Below are 18,430 nucleotides of genomic sequence, written 5' to 3'. Positions count from 1 at the left end.
GTTCCTTCACCGAGCCATATCAGACCTTCGGAGCCGGAGGAGGCCGACCTGATGATTGTGGATCCCTTGGAGCAGACACCTGCTCCAGTGTCGTTTGCACCATCTGCTTGGACGTTCTCGGTGCCGACCGGGGACTTTAGGAGCCGACACTCTCCGGTCTGGTCCAGGGAGGATAGCCACACTGACTTGTCAGTGCCAACTCTTCCTCTAGGGGCCTTGGCTCGGGTGAGCTCGGCCCCTACCTCGGGCTCGGAGCCCACGGCTTCGGTGCGGGAGGAGATTGCGGCTTCATCGGAGCCATCGACTCCTTCTCATCGGAGCCGAGGTGCATTCGATGCCATGAGGCTAGTGTTGTCTCCCAAGACTTCCTCATCTCAAGGTCTGGCCTGTTCTTACAGTGCCTATTTGTTTCTGTTTCCACCAGTCCTCCCAAACATAGAGACCAAGAGCCTCGGGTAGCCCCACAGGGCGCTCCCTGCTCTTCTGAAACCTCTCCAGAAGTTACCACTGAAGAGGTTCCCAGGAAGAGATTATGCAAGAGGAGGCATTTGGACCCCCCCCCCCCCAGGAGTCTATCACATCGGACACCGACCTGGATGAATCAGAAGGGTGCCCCAGATCCCCCTCAGAGGACATCTCCTTTGCGGAGATTCTTGAAATCGTTAGGCAGAGGGGTGATTGGCAGTGCAAGAGCCCTACTGAGGACGAGTCTGTTCTGAAGGCATTTGGGTCTCAACCTTCCACCTCTTGTGTATCTCCGCCCTACGATGAGCTTATGGATCTGGTCTCTCGTAGGGCATGGGAGTCTTCAGAATCTAGGGAACCTGTTCCTCGGAGGCCTAATAAGTTTATTTCAGCCCCTGTGGATAAGTCCTTTTTGACCAAGGGAGTCCCTGTTGATGCCATGGTGGTGGCGGCAGCCGCCAAAAAGGAAATGTCTGAGACTTCCTCATCTATCCATCCTCCTAATAGAGAGTCTAGGATCATGGATAGATATGGGAAACGCATGTTCAGTTCAGCGACTTTCTCACTCAGATCACTGAACTACTTGACACATTTTACCAGACTGCGGAGAGATCTCCTTAAGGAGTTGGGAGATGCTCTTCAGGGTGCTGTAGCTTAGAGTGTATCCGATGAGATTGCCACTCAGCTCTCTACCCTTAATTTGATAGTCAACTCGTCCATGTGTCTCGTATCATACGCAGCTGATGGTTCGAGTAGAGCTGCAGGTACAGGAATCGCTCTCCGTAGGCATGCCTGGGTGCGAGTCTGTTCCTTCGCGGAACCCTTCAAGTCTTCTTTTACTAATACCCCATTTGACGGCTCATCTTTGTTTGGGCCAAAGGTGAAGGAGACTTTGACCAAGTGTGAGCAAGAAGGAAAGACTCTTGTCTGCCATCGGAGTCCGTTTTTCCACCCCCACTCGACCCTTTCCCAAAGGTCAGAGGGGGAGGAAAGATGTGGTTCCAGAAAGTCCAAGGAGCCTTTCAAGACACACGTGGAGAGCCCCCCCCCCTCCAGAGGCAGAGGAGGAGGTTTCAAAGGAAGACGCCACCCTTGCGGCAGAGGGGGTCCGCTACACCAGGGTGACAGAGATCACTTCTCTGGTCAGTCCTACCAGCACTCCTGAAGGGAGGCCCGGCTGTCCTACTCTGGAGGCAGTCGGGGGTTGCTTATCTTTATACCCCAAAGCCTGGCTAAATGTAACAAATGACAGTTTGGTACGAAGTATCATTTCCAGAGGGTATTTCATAGCATTTTCCATCCAGCCTCTTCCCATCAAAAAAATCCCGAACGTTTCACCCATTCACTTGGGACAAGCAGCAATAGAGGTACGCCGATTGCTAGAAAAAGTCATCCAGCCAGTCCCAGCAGACCAGGCAGGATTTGGAACTTACTCAAGGTTCTTTTTGGTTCCGAAGAAAACAGTGGACTGGAGACCCATTTTGGATCTCAGCAGACTCAACCAATTTGTGAGAAAAGAGAAGTTCCGAATGGTCATGCTACAGTCCATACTCCCTTTGTTGGGGAAGGACAATTGGATGTGCTCGATCGATCTCAAGGATGTGTACTACCACATAAAGATGGCCAGACCATCCAGAGATCACCTGCGTTTTCAGCTTGGAGCCAATCATTATCAATTCCGAGCTCTGCCCTTTGGCCTCATTACAGCCCCCAGAGTGTTCACCAAGTGCATGGCAGTAGTCACGGCTCACCTGAGGCATCTAGAATTCCAGGTGTTTCCGTATCTAGACGATTGGCTCCTTACCTCAACCACCAGGCATCAACTACTTCAAGCGAGAGAGGCTACTCTGACACACTGCGATCAGCTAGGCATTAGTCAACTTCGAAAAGTCTGCCTTGTTGCCATTGCAACATATCGGTTTTATAGGGACAGAACTAGACACGTCAACCACCACTCAACGCCTTCCGCCAGAAAGAATCTCTATTCTTTGCCAACACATCATGTCCCTAATATCAAAGAACAGAGCACCAGCAGCAGAGATATTGAAAGTTCTAGGATTGATGGTGGCAGCTATTCTAGCAACCCCCTTAGCAAGGATGCCTATGAGAATCCTTCAATGGCTTCTATTCATGCATTGGTCTTACCATGAACTTCCAATGAGTCACATGATCCTGATAACAAATTCCTGCAAGAAGGATCTTCAGTGGTGGTTGACGTCTCTTCATGTCACAATTGGACGTCCTTTCATGCTTCCCCCTCCAGTTGCCACACTGACCACGGATGCTTCCATGATGGGGGGGGGGGGGCTATTTCAGGGAAAGACTGCCCAAGGCACATGGACATATCAAGAATCACATCTTCATGTCAATGTCCTGGAGATGAGAGCAGTACTTCTAGCGTTGCAATACTTTCAGGACTCTCTTCCTCTAGGGACAATTGCAATACAGACAGACAACATGTCAGTGGTCTGATATCTGAACAAACAAGGCAGGACCAAGTCTTATCCCCTTTGTCGGGAAGCCTTAGTGGGCACTGTCATCCCAGTGCTTTCTGTTGGCAATGCACATCCCGAGCAAATCTAAAGTAATAGCAGACAGACTGAACAGAGCAATCTTGTTGCCCCACGAATGGTCCCTCAAACAAGAGATTGCGGACAGGATCTTGCACAAATGGGGCCAGCCTTCCTGCGACCTCTTCGCCAGTCACATTAACAACAAATGCAGAAGCTATTTTGCCCTAATTCCCACGCCAGGTCATTCCCCAAGGGATGCTTTTGTCCACGATTGGCCCCCGGGTCTCCTCTATGCATTTCCACCAATTCCCCTGATATCCAAATTCTTACAGAAAGCAATGTCGCTGGGATGGACAGTCATCCTCATAGCCCCTCATTGGCCTCAGCAGATTTGGTTCACGGTTTTTTATCATATTCTGGAAGATCCATGGTTCCTGGACCCAGTTCCGGACTTGTTGACACATCCGTCATGGGATCTTCACCTGTCATTGCAGACACTGGAGCTAACTGCTTGGCTGCTCCAATTCCCCGCATAGCCAGGCTCTATAATCTTTTCCATGACACTAGTCAGATTCTGTTGGCTTCCCACTAACCTTCCACCAGAAAATTGTATCGTCGTAAGTGTAAGAGATTTTCCATTTAGGCTTCTTCCCACAACATTGAACCTTATCAAGCGCCATTGTCTTCTATCTTACAATTCGTGACAGAAATATTCAACAAAGGAGCAGTGGCAGCTACGGTACGAGTACAATTAGCTGCTATATCTAATTTCCATCTAGGAATTGATGGTTTGAATATTATGGCTCACCAGTTGTCTTAGGCTTTTCTAAAAGGTTCCTTTCACATAAGGCCTCCAGTGAAGACACCTTATTCCCCCTGGAATTTAAATTTTATGTTATCTCGCATCATTCTTCCTCCTTTTGAGCCTGCATGATCTTGTGAACTAAAATTCTTGTCATGGAAAGCTATCTTCTTAGCCATCACTTCAGCCCATAGAGTGTCAGAGCTCCAAGCCCTTTCCTTAACCCCCTTACATGGTCTTCCAATACTGACAGAGTATCTCTCAGAACTAATCCATCCTTTTTGCCCAAAGTATGCTCTGAGGTTGACATTAATGAAGTCATTGAGTTGCCCATTTTCTTCCCTAATCATATCAACAAATTGGAATATATGTTGCATAAACTCTATGTTCACAAACAACTTAGATTTTATTTGTACAGAACCAAAGACATTGGGAAATCAGATCAGCTCTTTGTGTCTTTTTCTGAGACCAGGAAAGGTAAACCAGTTGTTAAAACAACCCTGTCTAAGTGGCTGTCGGATTGCATAACCTATACGTATGCTTGCCATAATATGCCATTGTCCAGTAAGGTAAAGGCTCATTCAACCAGAGCAGTTTCTACCTCCTCAGCCTTTCAAGCCAAGTTGCCTTTGGATAACATCTGTGCAGCAGCCGCCTGGTCTAAACCTCACACTTTTATAACTCATTACAAAGTGGATAAGGCCTCCAGAGACGGGGCTTCATTTGGTTCTACAGTTCTCAAGAGTGTACTGCCGTGAGCCACCCAAGATCAGGGTGCTAGGGATGCTACCCATCAGTGATGAATGAACGGCGAGATTGAACAACTTCACATAAAGAAGTTGTGTACTCGCCATAACGTTCCATGTGAGTTGTTCCATCTCACCTTCATGCTCACATCCCTCCCTCCTTCCCCCTCCTGGCTGACAGTTGACCTGGAGTTTGTCTTCATCCTGGTTTTTCAATGTTTATTCATTCCTAGGCAGAATAATTATTGTACTATTATATGGTACACAGCAATCAAGATCTGAGGTAATTCCAGCAGTGCATTATGGGATAAGGGGTGGGGTCTCGAGCTACTGGAGAACTTTGAGCTTGCTAGTCGGCTGTGTCAGAGCCGAGGATCGGCTCCGAACCCATCAGTGATGAATGAAGGCGAGATGGAACAACTCACATGGAACATTATGGTAAGTACATAACTTCTTTTTTTTTTTTTCTTTATACTGTGGTATCATTCTTGGTGAGGGCAAGATGCTACTCAAGATCAGGGCCATACCGGCCTGGGCTATGTGATCAGAGAGCTCTTCCATGTGTCTCACTTAATGTAGTCCAGGGAGGTACGGCTCAGGTCATTCACACCAACATGGACAATGGCAAAGTCGTATTTGTACTTGTTCTGAAGTAACCTGAGTGCTTGTGTTATGTGGCGGATCCAGGCACCCAACAACCTTCTTGTTCAGCCTAGTGAGTGGGACGTCAGTGTGCCTGACTATAGAGACACCTATTACTAGTGTGTTGGTATGTTATTTTGTCTTAAGGGCTATGATTGCGTGGCACACTGGTTTTGTGAAGTATGTGTTTCATGGTTTGTGTTGGGGGTGGAAGTTGTTTGGGTGTCTGGTTTGGCGGTCTCTGTTGCTTTTGCAGATTTTTATTTAGAGCCTCTGAGTATGTTTTTGTGTATTTGTGTGTTTTTTGCCAGTGCTGATTTCATAGATCTGTGTGAGACTGGTGGTGTGATGCAAGTAGTTCCCTTCTCCTCTTGACTGTCTGGTCCAGTCTTGGGTTGAGAGAGCTTAGCCTCCAGTTTGGCTGTATAATTGCATCTCTCGCATGTATTAGGAGAGGGTTGTCTGTGTACATGAGTACACCTGAAATTGCCCTTTGGACATGCCTGGATAGGTACAGTGAACTGTTTTACTCATTGGCTGGTAAGGTCGAATAGAGAGCGTTGTCCTTCTCTACATTATAGGGGGGGGGGTCTAGTGCTAAGGTTTATTAGTGCTTGCTAGGAGTTTAGAGCAAGTGTCGGGCTGAGAAATGAATAGTTTGAGTGCTTAAGTTGAAAGTTTGTCTAGTTCCAAGGGAAAAATTGAAGAGTAGACTTTGTGGAGCCGAGAATAGTTATACCCTAGCTAACCGGCACTGCCCGGCATGCAAAACACGCAAATGTGTGTTTTATAGCAGGGAAATGAAAGACATAGAACTTAGCCCAAAATGGCCAATAAACTACTAATTTCTGGGCAGAAACCACTCCTCCAGGGACAGATAGGCTTTTCAAAGCTCCACTTTCTCAGAGGTGGACCTTTCCAAGTAAGGTATGGGCAAACACAGAAGCTTGTAACATCCCTGAATTCAGCACTAATCTGAAAACTGGACTATACTAGCTTAGAAAGGCGGGAAAACAAGTGTGTAGATATATATATATATATATATATATACACATATATATATATATATATATATATATATATATATATATATACACATATATATATATATATATACGTATATATATATATATATATATGTATATATATATATATATATATACACATACACATATATATATATATATATATATATATATATATATATATATTTTTTTTTTTTATTTATTTATTTTTTTTGAGAAAATAAAGCAGATACAATCAAACAAAACACTTTAAATGCACACCTTTCAGGCAGATCAGAGACGGCAACTTTTACATTACAGCTTCACCAGCGCGCGCGCACACACTCACTCACTCTCATAATGCTGTGCAAAGAAGTCTCCCTAGATCTCATTTTCCATTCTTTGGAGTCGGAACATGATTACAGTGCTCAATGAATTTTTGTATTGAGGTGAATAATTTCTTCCTCTTTCTTCACTGTTTCTGGTTTTTCTTAATCACTCATTTCATGAGTCTTTGCATTAGTATTTCATAAGGTTTTCAAGCAATTTTTCAGTTTGTTTTTTTTTGCTGTTTGTTCTCCCTATTCCATGGCCTACCGCAGCCTGTTACTTTTTTGGGTGTCTTCTCTTACTGCATTTGCCTGTGCAATCCTGGACAAAGCTTAAGGTTTTAAGAAATTATAAAAAATGGCTTTAAATTCCAATTCAGGATTTCCATTGTGTTTATTTAGGCATGGGAGACTTGAACTTGGAATGAAACATGTTTTGTTTGGTGGGGTGACACTTCTCGACAGGAAAAGTAAGTGGGAGATTCAACCATACCTTCTTTGGCTTCAGTCTCTAGCTCAGCAATCCAGAGGAGCTGAGAAACAGAGCAATAAACTTTCAGAGAGAAGAATAAAGGTCAGGATAAGAACAGGAAAAAACAAATGATCAGTCAGTGCTGTAACAGACTCTTCATACCTAAAATTCCTAAAACCTTTGCTGTCTCTTGCCCCTTCAGCCCTTCTGACAGTTCTAAGACATTTGACCCCCCCTATGCTAGTGGTCTCCGCCCACCATTTTCCCTGATAGCTCACCAAACAAATTGGTGTCTCCTGGGTCAGAGAGGGAGCTTTCTATATTTTTTTTCGTCTCTAGACTTTCTTTGGTAGCATCTATAAGGTTAAGATCCTCCAAGGGTTTAGTTTTAAGTTGGCGGAGATCAGATGAGAGCATGTTGTAATACCTTGGGTATACATGGAAGTTATTCTGTCTCCCTCCCAAGGGATAGACAAAACTGGCTCCTCCTCTTAATTTTATCATTTGCCTGTGGCTTTCTGTTCCAGTGTTTTGTTTAAGCAGAGAGTTCCCCAGACATTCGGAGTCATCCGTTAGTCTTTGACCCAGCAGTTCATCCAACCACTCTACTGTGAAGTCTCTGGAGCCAAATGCGTCATACCCAGTGTCAAAACCACAGATCTTGTTGTCAAGAGCTTTGGCCCTTGACACCTCTGCACTGGTCTTGGCCTTGGATCTGACTGACAACTTGGAACATTCAGTGGGAAAATACACTTTCAAGGATTTTGAGAGGCTTTTTTCCTACCAGCCATCTCGTCAGTGTGATGATCCAGTTGCTTTGGGTCTGTTCAGACCCTGGAATTTTTTGTCCTCTTCATTCATCACAAGGATAATCCTGATAACTTCAACTCCTCCCTGCTTCAAGGGAATAAAAACACTTCTGACACTTATGATGATTCCCTAGCTGATTTTCACAAGAAGTATAAATGCAAGAGGAGGTGCTTGGATTTCCCATAGGAATCCCTTATTGAAGACATGGAATTCTGTGAAAGGGAAGATTCTTCCTTTACTCTGCTGACAACACCATCTTTGGTGAGCTTATGGAGCTCCTTGGGCAGAAGGAGGAATTGGCCAACTGACACACCTTCCTCAAATGAGGAAGAGTTGTAAAAGGCTTTTGTGACTGGCCCTTCTATGTCCTGTATGATTCTTGTTGCCGACCACTTGATGTGGTTGCAAAGGGCATGGCAGTACCCGCATATGGTAGAAACAATCCCTAGGAAACCGGATAAGATTGTGCTACAACTGAAGGATTGCCCAAGTTAAAGGTGCTCTTGTGGATTCCTTTGTGGTTTGTGCAGCTGCTAGAAAGGAATTATTAGAGGAAAGTTCCATGATCCATCTCCCCAACATCTGGGGACATAAATAATTTCTGGAAGCAAGTCTGTACCTTGGGAATTTTCTCCATGAGAGTACTTTATTACATTTCACACACTACCAGGTTTTCATAGGAAACCAGCAGGCCAAGCTTTGAGTCCCTCTGAAGACCACTTACGACAAATACTTTGAAGACCCAAACTATGACTACATTGTGTATCATAAACTCCTTCATTATTCATTTTGAATGCTGCAGATAGTATTGCTTTTCACTGTCCTGTTTGGCTGAGACTTTGTAGACAACTTCATATCTTCATTCCTTAATGCCCATATGATGGATCTTCTCTTTATGTTCCAAAGTTTAGGACTGACCAAGAGTGATCAGGAAGGGAAAGTAATTTTGGTAATTGGACTTGATTTTTCTACCCCTCAATTAACCTTCTTTAAGAAGTAAAGGGGGGGGGGGTGTCTCTGTTTTAAAGAAATTTGATCCTTTTCTCTCACTCTTCCTCATATAGATCTTCACTGGGGCAGGGGAGGAAATCTACTGGACAACGCCTCATGGGCAGAGGTGGTCTGCTGAACCATATGTTTATGGATCTTTTCTGCAACAAACCCAGCACTTCTGAAAGTTTGCCTGTCTGCTCCCTTTTGGAGATGGTTTGGGGATGCTTTTTTCAATCTTCAAAATTGGATGGCCATCACTCAAGCTTTTTGGGTAAAGAAAATCATATCTGGAGGCTACACTGTTCACTTTCATTCCAACCCCTCCCTGTCTTGCAAGGCTCTTCCAGACATTCCACCCAGCCAAAAAAAAAAAAAAAGATGCAGTTGAAGAAAGTTTTTGATCGCTATGGAAAAGAGATGTCCAAGAGGCTCCACCTGACCAAAAAGGATCTGGAGTCTACTAAAGATTCTTTGAAATTTCCAAGAACAAGGACCTCTGGTTCATAATGAATCTCAGTCGCCTGAACACCCGTGTAATAAAGACAAAGGTCCATATGGTCATGTTGCAGTCCATTCTTTTGCTTCTCCAGGAAGGGGACTGGCTGCCCTCAATAGACCTCCAAGAGGACTACTACCGCATCAAGATTTCAAGGCCATCCAGAAAGTACCTTTTTTCTGATTGGAAGCCAGTAATTTTGAATTCCTAACTTTGCCTTTGATTTCACCACAGCCACCCCGTCTTCGCCATGTGCATGGCAGTAATAGCAGCTCATTGCAAACTGCAAGGGTGCTGAGTATTTCCATATTTAAATTACTCCTAACTGCAACCACAAGGAAATCCCTCATCCTAGGAAGAGATTACTTTCTCCACATGTCTATCCTTGGGTTTCAAAAAGACACATCTGGAGCCAATGCAATGACTGGATTGTATAGACTGCTGTCTGGATGCAATCTCACAAATGGCAAAACTTAGTAGAATCTAGTCTGTTTTTCTTCATCTTCAGGTACAAGAAGTATTTCATTTACAAAGTCCTCCAGCTTACCTTCTCCTGAAGGTATTAGGCTCCATGGTGGCTTCAGCCACCCTTGTCCTGCAGTATGCACCATCTATCTAGTGGTCCCAGCCTAGTCATCCTCTTCACCACCATATCAGATTGTAATCATTATGCTAGCAGCACTTCAGATTTTGGATAAATTTGTCCCTAGTGTCTCAGGGACATCCTTTTCTCTTTCCTCTACCACTGGCCATTATTACCAAGGACATCTGCCCATTTAGGTTGGGAGGTGGTACTTAAAAAAGGGAAGACTATTCAAAGCGTGTGAAGCCAGTTAAAAGTCCATCTTCCCATCAGTGTTTTGAAGAAGAGGGCAGTTCTTCTGTTGCAGGCAGTTCAGGACCTCTTTCCCCTTAGTTCAGTCTCCATCCAAACAGCATCTCTGTGTTATGGAATATCAGCAAGAAAGGGGGAACCTGCTTGTATTTACATTGCAGAGAGGCCATGAGAATATAGCTTTGGGCAGTGTCTTCACAGCATTTTCTAGTAGCTATGCACGCTATCCATCTTTGGTCTCTTAAACTTCTGTATGCCTTTCCTCCTCTGTCCTTGATATTCTTATAGAAAACAGTTGGTTGTCCTCAGTGCTCCTTTCTGGCCTATACAGACTTTTTTTTGCCATTCCTATGGCCTAATTTTCTACAAACTGGTACTCTGTCTTGATCTGAATCGTCCATCTCACCAGTCTGTTGAGCCTTATCTAGACTTCAAGTCCCTTAGACTAACCTAATTTTTCTTCACTTCATGTGATGGCTATTGATTCATTCCTACTTTTCAGATTTTATCTGACTCCTAAACACCTACATGCAAAGTTTATACCCACAACTGAAAAGATTTTCTCTATAGGCAATTGCTAAAGCTTTAGTCCCTTTCTTAGCTTCTTTTCCTTCCATTTTACAGTTTTTAGCAGATCATTTTGTTTCTGAGCTAAGTCCTACCATTTAAGATCAACTTATGTTTCTAATTATCATGCTGGTTCAAATTCATCTTCAGTGGGCTTCCCTTAAAGTGTGTAAAGCCTTTCTCAAAAGAAAGTTTTTGTTGAGAACTCCAGTCAACGACCCTGTTCACAGAACTTCACTGTGACCTTGCAAGCACGAACTCCACCCCCATTTAAACCAGCTTCTTCTTCCTCCTTGAAACACCTTTCTTGGAAAGCAGAGTCTGGTAGCTGTTATTTCAGCCAGGAGAGTTTCTGAGCTGACAAGCATTGTCCTGCAGACAACATTTACTTGATCTCTTCAGATGTTTCTCTAAGGTCATACTGGGTTCTGAGGTTTCCAAATTCATTTTTTTCCCTATGGTTGTCAGATTGCATATCCTTCATCTATGTCTGTAAAGGGCTTTACCCTTTCTTCCAAACCTAAAGGCCATTTACCATGTCCATGTCTAACCACTGCCTTTTTAGACAAACCACTGTGGATGGCATATGTGCTGCAGCAACATGGTCTGCTATGCACATGTTTATAACGCACTATAAATTGAATTTGATTACCAGATGTAGACCGCCTTTGGTTCCACCATACTGAGGGGTATCTTGCCATGTTGTCACACAGGATGAAAAGTAGCTAGAGAATCTTTCCCAGCCAGTTGAGATGAACAGAGGACAACATAGGATCTGAAGGTTATGTACGTAACATGATAGACACTTGTTTATCCCTCTTTGTCTGTCTTGGCATCCCATCATCCTTCTCCCTACTAAATTATCTTGTGTAGCTTTTGGCCTAATCAGCCATATCCAGCAACTAGAGCATCCACATAGGTTCCTCACTAAAAGAATACAGGGCATAAGTAACATGTCCTGTGCAGACCACCTCAAGGCCCTATACCTGTATTCTGTCTTTTACAGACTGTTGAGCAGAGATCTGTGCCTGGTGTACAAGGCATTGGACTGACCCCACTTTAATGGACCTCCTGCATATCCGCAGAAAAATAGCAGCAGAATTACCTGTTCTAAAGACTTGAACCTTACCCAATGTGTAAATAGGACCAGCTGGAGAGACAGGTATGTACCCAGAGACTACTGCCTTCTCTGAAACAAGCTCCCCATCCATGTGAAACAGAGTTCATCCTTAACCCAGCGCAAGTGTAACTTGGACAGGTGGATGAGGAACAATAAATTCATCCCTGGTTTGGCACCTGTCTCTCTAATGGACACAGGCAGCATGTAAATGGTTAATTTCCCAAGCCCCTGCTTACACTTACCATGGGTACCTGAACTTGTCAGAGATCTGAATTGTATAGCTAGCCTTAAAAAGGCCCTTGTGGCCATTAGCCTAGTACATACACACATGAACTTATGAAACATTTGTCAGACCAGTATTTGAAGCTTGAGCCTTTGATCTTTCCCTTTGTTTTGCTATATTATATAGTGATTTCTTGCCATTATCTGGGGCAAACTCTGTCTGAGGGGATATCTTTGCATAGCATTAGGGGAGAAGGAAAGGGAGAACTTGAGGACCAGTGATGCTCTAATGTAAAATGTTGCTAGGATGGATCCCCTTTGAGGTGGACAACCCGAAGAGTTGAGAACGACTAGAGGGGCAACAGGGAGTTTTCTTTATGGTGAGTACATAACGTTTGTTTAAAGGGGTCCAGGAAACCTCCTACTAGGAAATCTTATTTAATCAAATGGAAAATGTTTTCTAGTTTGTGCTGTAATAGAGACCAGGTCTCAACCAGGGCGGGGGCTCTGGTGGTTCTCCATTATCTGTGTAAATTTCTAAAATCAGGCTTGTCTTGCACTTCTGTTAAAGTAAGTCTTTCTGCCATTTCTGTTTGTTTACCACAGGTTCCTTACTTTGCTCTTTATTCTAAATCACGTTCTTGGAAGTGTATTTCTCCATATCAGACCATCTGTGAAACTAATGGCTCCATCCTTGAGTCTTAATTTTTTATTAGAAAAGTTGACTCAAACTCTGCACCTGCAGTTAGCTCCTGCCTCAAACTTGTTAACTTGAAAAAATATTTTATTTATTGCTCTGCGTTTGGCTAGATAAATATTTGAGTTGCAAGCCCTCGTGTCTTCTCTTCTCAGCCCTTTTTAGTTTTTCACAAAGATTGGTGACTCAGAGAACTGGTCCTTCCTTCATGCCTAAAGTTGTTTCAGTTTAACTTGAATCAATGTATTCATCTTTTATCCTTCTCTGTCCCTAAGAACAGGGAAGAGAGAATTCTGCATACCTTGGATGGCCACAGGTAGCTGTGGTACTACCTGGATAACATAAAAAGATTTCAGAATATCAGACCCAACTCATAATTTATTTTGAAGGAAAGAAAAAAGGACCACAGTTTTCAAGCAAACTGTTTCCAGAAGACATTTGTGGAATTTTCATTTCTGTTAACTACATCCTGGAAAATGCTTTCTCAGAATGTCAAGACACATGGTACTAGGGCTGTGGCTACTTCTGTGCTCTTTTTGAATAGCGTAGACTTGAGAGCTGATCCAGAGTCAGTGACTTGGTTCCCTCTGCACACTTTTATGAAGTTGTAGAAAACTTGACTTTTTCCATAGCCAGAACATGTTTTGCAAGATGTATTCTCCAGCAACCAAGAATTATTCTAGAGGCAGCAACTCTGCCTTCTTTGCACACTTTCGCCAAGTAGTACAAGACCATCTCTTTCCAGAGCCTGAGTAGAATTTACTAGATCTTTTTTTTTCCAGGGTCTTCTGAGCTTCAGTTCTGCTTCCTGCACCCTAATTTTCTTAGCTTTGGCAGTCACCCAGTATAGCTGTGTGCTACTGCAGCAGTGATCTAATGATCAATGTAACACAGTTGTGTAAGTAAACTTATAACAGTAGATGTTTGCATAGGTCGCTGTTGCAGTACTACCACCCATCCTCCTTCCACCTTTTCTTTTTCATTTGTATATCTATGGCCGAGGTGGAGTCCCACTCACCAACATTTGGTTACTTTACTTGTTTCTGAATAGCTCTAGACTTCAGGCTCCGTCCTTAGAGTAAGAAAGCTCTGAATTTTGGCATCCATGTCTTTTTTTACCAGCACACTCTTGTGCTTGAGCAGATGTAAGGTGTGCAAGGAAGACACCCAAAAGCTTTAGTATATTGGCTGAATGTCTGCTATCCTTGGCAAGATATGCCTCGTATAACTTCATGCTACTGCAACATTGATGTATTCTAACTTCTACTGTTAGGTAAGTTACTTTACATGGCTGTACTTTCTTATCCCGGAATATTTCCCATCTGTGCAGTAAACTACCTCTGCTTATTAATCAAAGCAGTACCTTAGATGCATTTAGTTAGAGGATCACTTTTAAATCCTTCCCAGGACTTACCTTATGGTGCTCTCCTGTAATCAGATGGCAAGTCTTTATTTTGAATATTCTGAACTAGGCTAGGCTGTTTTTGGTTTGATGACCCAAGTGCCTTGTATCTTCCTGTGAATAAATGCAGTACTTAATGTGACAGATGATTGTCTTATACTCTGTATGAAGAATTTGAGTTTTGTGACTATTCTGCCAGCCTCACGCTCAGGTTTGTAATTGTTGCAGTGAGTTCTGCATTACTTATCTTAGCATCTTTGTTTTTTGTCCTATTAGATCTCCTGTTTGGTGTATGATTCATTTTCCACATTTCTCCTGCCTCTTTAGAGTTCATTTTTCCCCGTTTTCGTATTGTCTGTTGAAATAAGATGCTAAAAGATAAAAGACTACATTTGAGCTCCACAACAGCTTAAGACAAATTCCAAAGTCCTGTATATGTCCTAGAGACCACAGTACCTCTGCTGTTAGGTAAGGTGTCTGACGTTTTGGACAGAATCCGCATGATGGTATTTGTCAATTTATGGCTTCAGGAGTCTTAACTCGTGTGTCACACAGTATGGCTATAAAATGCAAGATGAAAACAGGATTGTAATACTTTACTTGTCATTGTCTGTATTATGAATTTTATGTGGAAGCTGTTAATAACCAAAAACAGCCTAGCCTAGTCCAGAATACCAGAATATTCAACATAAAGACTTGCCACCTGATATTGATAAAAGCATATGATGTCAACATTTGTTGAGTCCTGCTTATATATATATATATATATATATATATATATATATATATATATATATATATATCTTTGTTTTGTTTGTTGCTTGACCATCAAGCAGAATGATTGCCAGCCATACCTCTCAACCTCTTAGTGCAAGAAATCTGAGCAAAGCCCAAAATAATGGGTGGGGGTGCAAAGGCCCAGAAAAGGGTCATATTTTAAATATTGCTGTTAGAAATTTAGAAAGCTGCTAGAATAACAGGATTTGTGTTGGTATGCATTTTTTAAAGTATATGAAGCCTGAAACTCAAATGTATGTCATTATTTAGTGATGTCAGTCCTGAGTGATTTGCCAGAAAGCCACCAGTTTTGTCAGTAACAGACCAAAAATATGAGGTAACAATTTGGACTTCATGTGAAAATCAGGACAGTTGAGAAGTATGAGCCAGCATGCCTATCTTTGTTTTCACCATAAATAACTTGCATTAATGATCTGTGTTTATTTTTAGTTACCTCCATTCCTGTGACCCCCCTATCATACATGGAAATCTGACTTGTGATACCATCTTTATTCAGCACAATGGACTGATTAAAATAGGATCTGGTAAGATATGTTTCATCTCTGGTGGTTTGTTTTGATTTTTTTTTTTCATTGTTTATTGTGAGCACAATTTCTTTCTGAGCTAGTTCAAGACTGTATACAAAGAACATTCTGATTTATCTAAAGCACCCTCCCCTCACACATGCTTAGTGTTCCCATTTTTAGAAGAGAACGAAGTAGAGTAGGGTTTATCTAAACAAGAAGCGCTTAAACAAATGTTTGTCTGGTTTTATGATTTACATTTTAATTTTTTTTTCTTTTTGTGTGCCCGTTTTAGTCATGGTGCAGCCAGTTCCTACAGACAGGATTCTATGACTGTGATGTTGGCATAAATGTGTTCTTTGTTCAAAATTTGTGTATTTTTTGTTTGTGCCTATAGCCTTTCAGAAGAATTTTTACCAGATTGTTTTTATTTCATTAATTTGTAAGTTTTGTGGATGTGCTTACGTACAGGCATCTCTCAAAGGTAATCCAGGAACATTGTTTCACAAAGTGACTTGCTCATAATTGCATAGTATACAAGTGCTGATTGACAGAGACTGTTCCAGAAGTGTAGATGAAGCTTACTGGCAACTGAAAAGCTTTAACTTTTTATTTATTGCAGTCTCCCTCTTAGTGGGCTACAGTTGGGTTTTTCTCCTTGAGCTTTTTGGTGCAGATTTCTTGCATGTTGTCATTCCAGCATTGTAATGTAGGCATTTCTGCCACTGGCACATGCTATGGAGTTATGAATCAGACTCTGGAGGGCTCACACAGTACCATCCTTCCTGTTTCTATTTTGTCCCTGGCTCAGTTTTGGTTCTCATTCCTAACCTTGGTCATTGCTAGCTTCTTGCTTTTAATCAAGGAAAAATTTGAACTTTTCAAAGTTGTTGCTACTTTTTCAGTTCAACATTCATGGATCCTCGTGGTGCCTTCTCTGTTGTCTTGATGAAGAGCTCAGTGTGCAGGAGTGACACCACTTGTGTCGGCATTTCAGCCTGCCTGGCATAGTGGTGAAGAGAAGCTTGAAGCTGGTCTATGCTCTCATTTGATAAGCAGCATTAGAGTGTAGTCAGAGCAGAATGAAACACATAAGCCTCTTTTTAATGTGATTCCATCCAAGAATTGGGTTGAGAAAAGGTAAGGAAGGAGGAGTTATTTGCCAAGGTTTCCATCTAAATCTATTGTTGCACTCACTAACTCACCACCTTTTTCCATCTGTGATTTCTTCCTTTTCTGTTGTGGGACTGATCTTGTACTTATCAGTGGCCCATACACAGTGCTTTAGGGCTTGATTGTGAAGGTTAAGAGCTGCAAGCATCTCTTTTGAGGCAGTAGATCTGTTCACTTGGAGTATAGGCACTTGAGCCCTGTAATAGAATTAGTACAAAGATATTTGTATTTCACCCCCCCCCCCTCCAGAATTTTTGGCATACTTTTGTAAAGAGAAGAGGATGTGACTATCCATAGTTTCAATGATGAGCCAGTGGGCATCTTTGAGACATTAGGTGTACCAGTGCCTCTGGATGTTTTGTGTGGGTGTTACTGTACAGGTGTGGTAGTATGGCATTACGGAATATATTATGATGGCAGTGCAAGACTTTATAGAGGCCTTTTGCAAACCAGTGCTACTTTTGTTATGCACCCTGCTGTGACAGGGGGCTTAATCCTAAGATGCTACCCCCAAACACCCTGTTTGTCTGTCTTCTGTTCATTTTGGAGTACCTGGCAAGCACAGACTTCCTTCTTTTATAGTCTGCTCTTTAAGGACATTTTCCATTTTCTATCCCTCCTCAGTTCAGTGTGAGCTCCATAAGGCACTGAAAGTTCATGTATCTGAAGTAGATAAGGACAATTGTCTTTTCCATCCTTTAGTATCTTCCTCAAATAATCTGCACTTTTGAAGAATGTTACTGCAAAAACTGCAGTCTAGACCATAGAAAACTTTGCTCCAAAAGAAGCTCAACTAGTATTTAGAGGGGGATCCCTAGGTATTCCTCTGTTCAGTCTTTCCGTAAAGATGCTACTTTGATTTGCATAAAAGAAGCACACTGATTCTGTTTTTTAAGCTTTTGAGAAGCTAGATGTCCTCTGCAAACACTAGAAGAATGAACTGACACCTCTTCAGGCATCTTAAAACTGATTGATTAATGTCTTTCTTCTCCTTAAAATAAGCCCTAGAAACTGGAGCCACCTTTCCGGTTTTCTGTCAAATAAGCTGCTTGTGACTTTGGACAGGGTAGACTTGGGGCTGTATTCCTCTGCCAGTTTGGACTTTAAGGGCCTTGATGCTTTTTCAGCTGTTCTATTTACAGCTGTCTCTAGTAGATAAGGTTCTGGAAGGGTTGGCGGAACATTCTGGTTTGAGGAACAAGGAGTCTATGGAAAGGACCCTCATAGCTGCTTTTTCATCAGGGGTCCCTGTTGCATTTTTCAACTTTTTTTAGTGTGTTGATGATGAGTCTTTGGAGGCAAGTTGTAAATTAGCCTGCATTCAATGTTTGTAGCTTAGACTTTCATCCTCATAAGGAAAAGCTTAAGCAGGTTTTTCTGGATATTTTTTCTTGTAGAGATGCCATCTTCAGTCAAGCATTATGGAACACCAAAATAGGAAGCAGAGGTGTGGTTGGTGTGTGCGAGATACCCCTCTCACAGCTTTCCACATATTATTCTTTTAGGGTAATCCGACATATTATGAAGTTTTCTTGCCTTTAATTTTTCCAAGTGTTTTGGACTTTTAATACCTTGACAGGAATGGATTCCATCTGCAAGTCAGTGTATGATTTAAGTACATGAAATTAGTATTGCTTCAGTCTTTGGTGTTTTGCCAAGAATAATGTTCTGAGCACAAGCAATGTACCCTTAGTTACTTCCTTCTGTAGTTCATAAGCGCTTGCATGTATTCATAGTATGTTTGAAAATTCTTTATTAGCCCTACTGTTCCTACTACAGTTGGAACTATCCAAGTGTATTTATTCCAAATTTCCTCTAGTTTTATCTTGCACATCTTAGTG

The 18,430-nt window shown here is 42.4% G+C and overlaps 1 protein-coding gene across 4 annotated transcripts in view; it reads left to right on the top strand.

Annotated features, from left to right (window-relative positions):
- NRBP1 (nuclear receptor binding protein 1) overlaps positions 1-18,430 on the top strand; it is a 1,787,342-nt gene that overhangs the window by 525,657 nt on the left and 1,243,255 nt on the right. For all 4 annotated transcript variants that reach the window (XM_044061499.1, XM_044061500.1, XM_044061497.1 and 1 more), the window contains exon 7: positions 15,343-15,437. In XM_044061499.1, the coding sequence (XP_043917434.1) occupies positions 15,343-15,437 (95 nt within the window). The remainder of the gene's footprint in view (positions 1-15,342; positions 15,438-18,430) is intronic.

Source organism: Protopterus annectens, chromosome 2.part0, assembly GCF_019279795.1.
Source record: "Protopterus annectens isolate FY-2018-M chromosome 2.part0, PAN1.0, whole genome shotgun sequence".
Lineage (NCBI taxonomy): Eukaryota > Metazoa > Chordata > Ceratodontiformes > Protopteridae > Protopterus > Protopterus annectens.
This window is presented reverse-complemented; position numbering and strand designations above follow the sequence as displayed.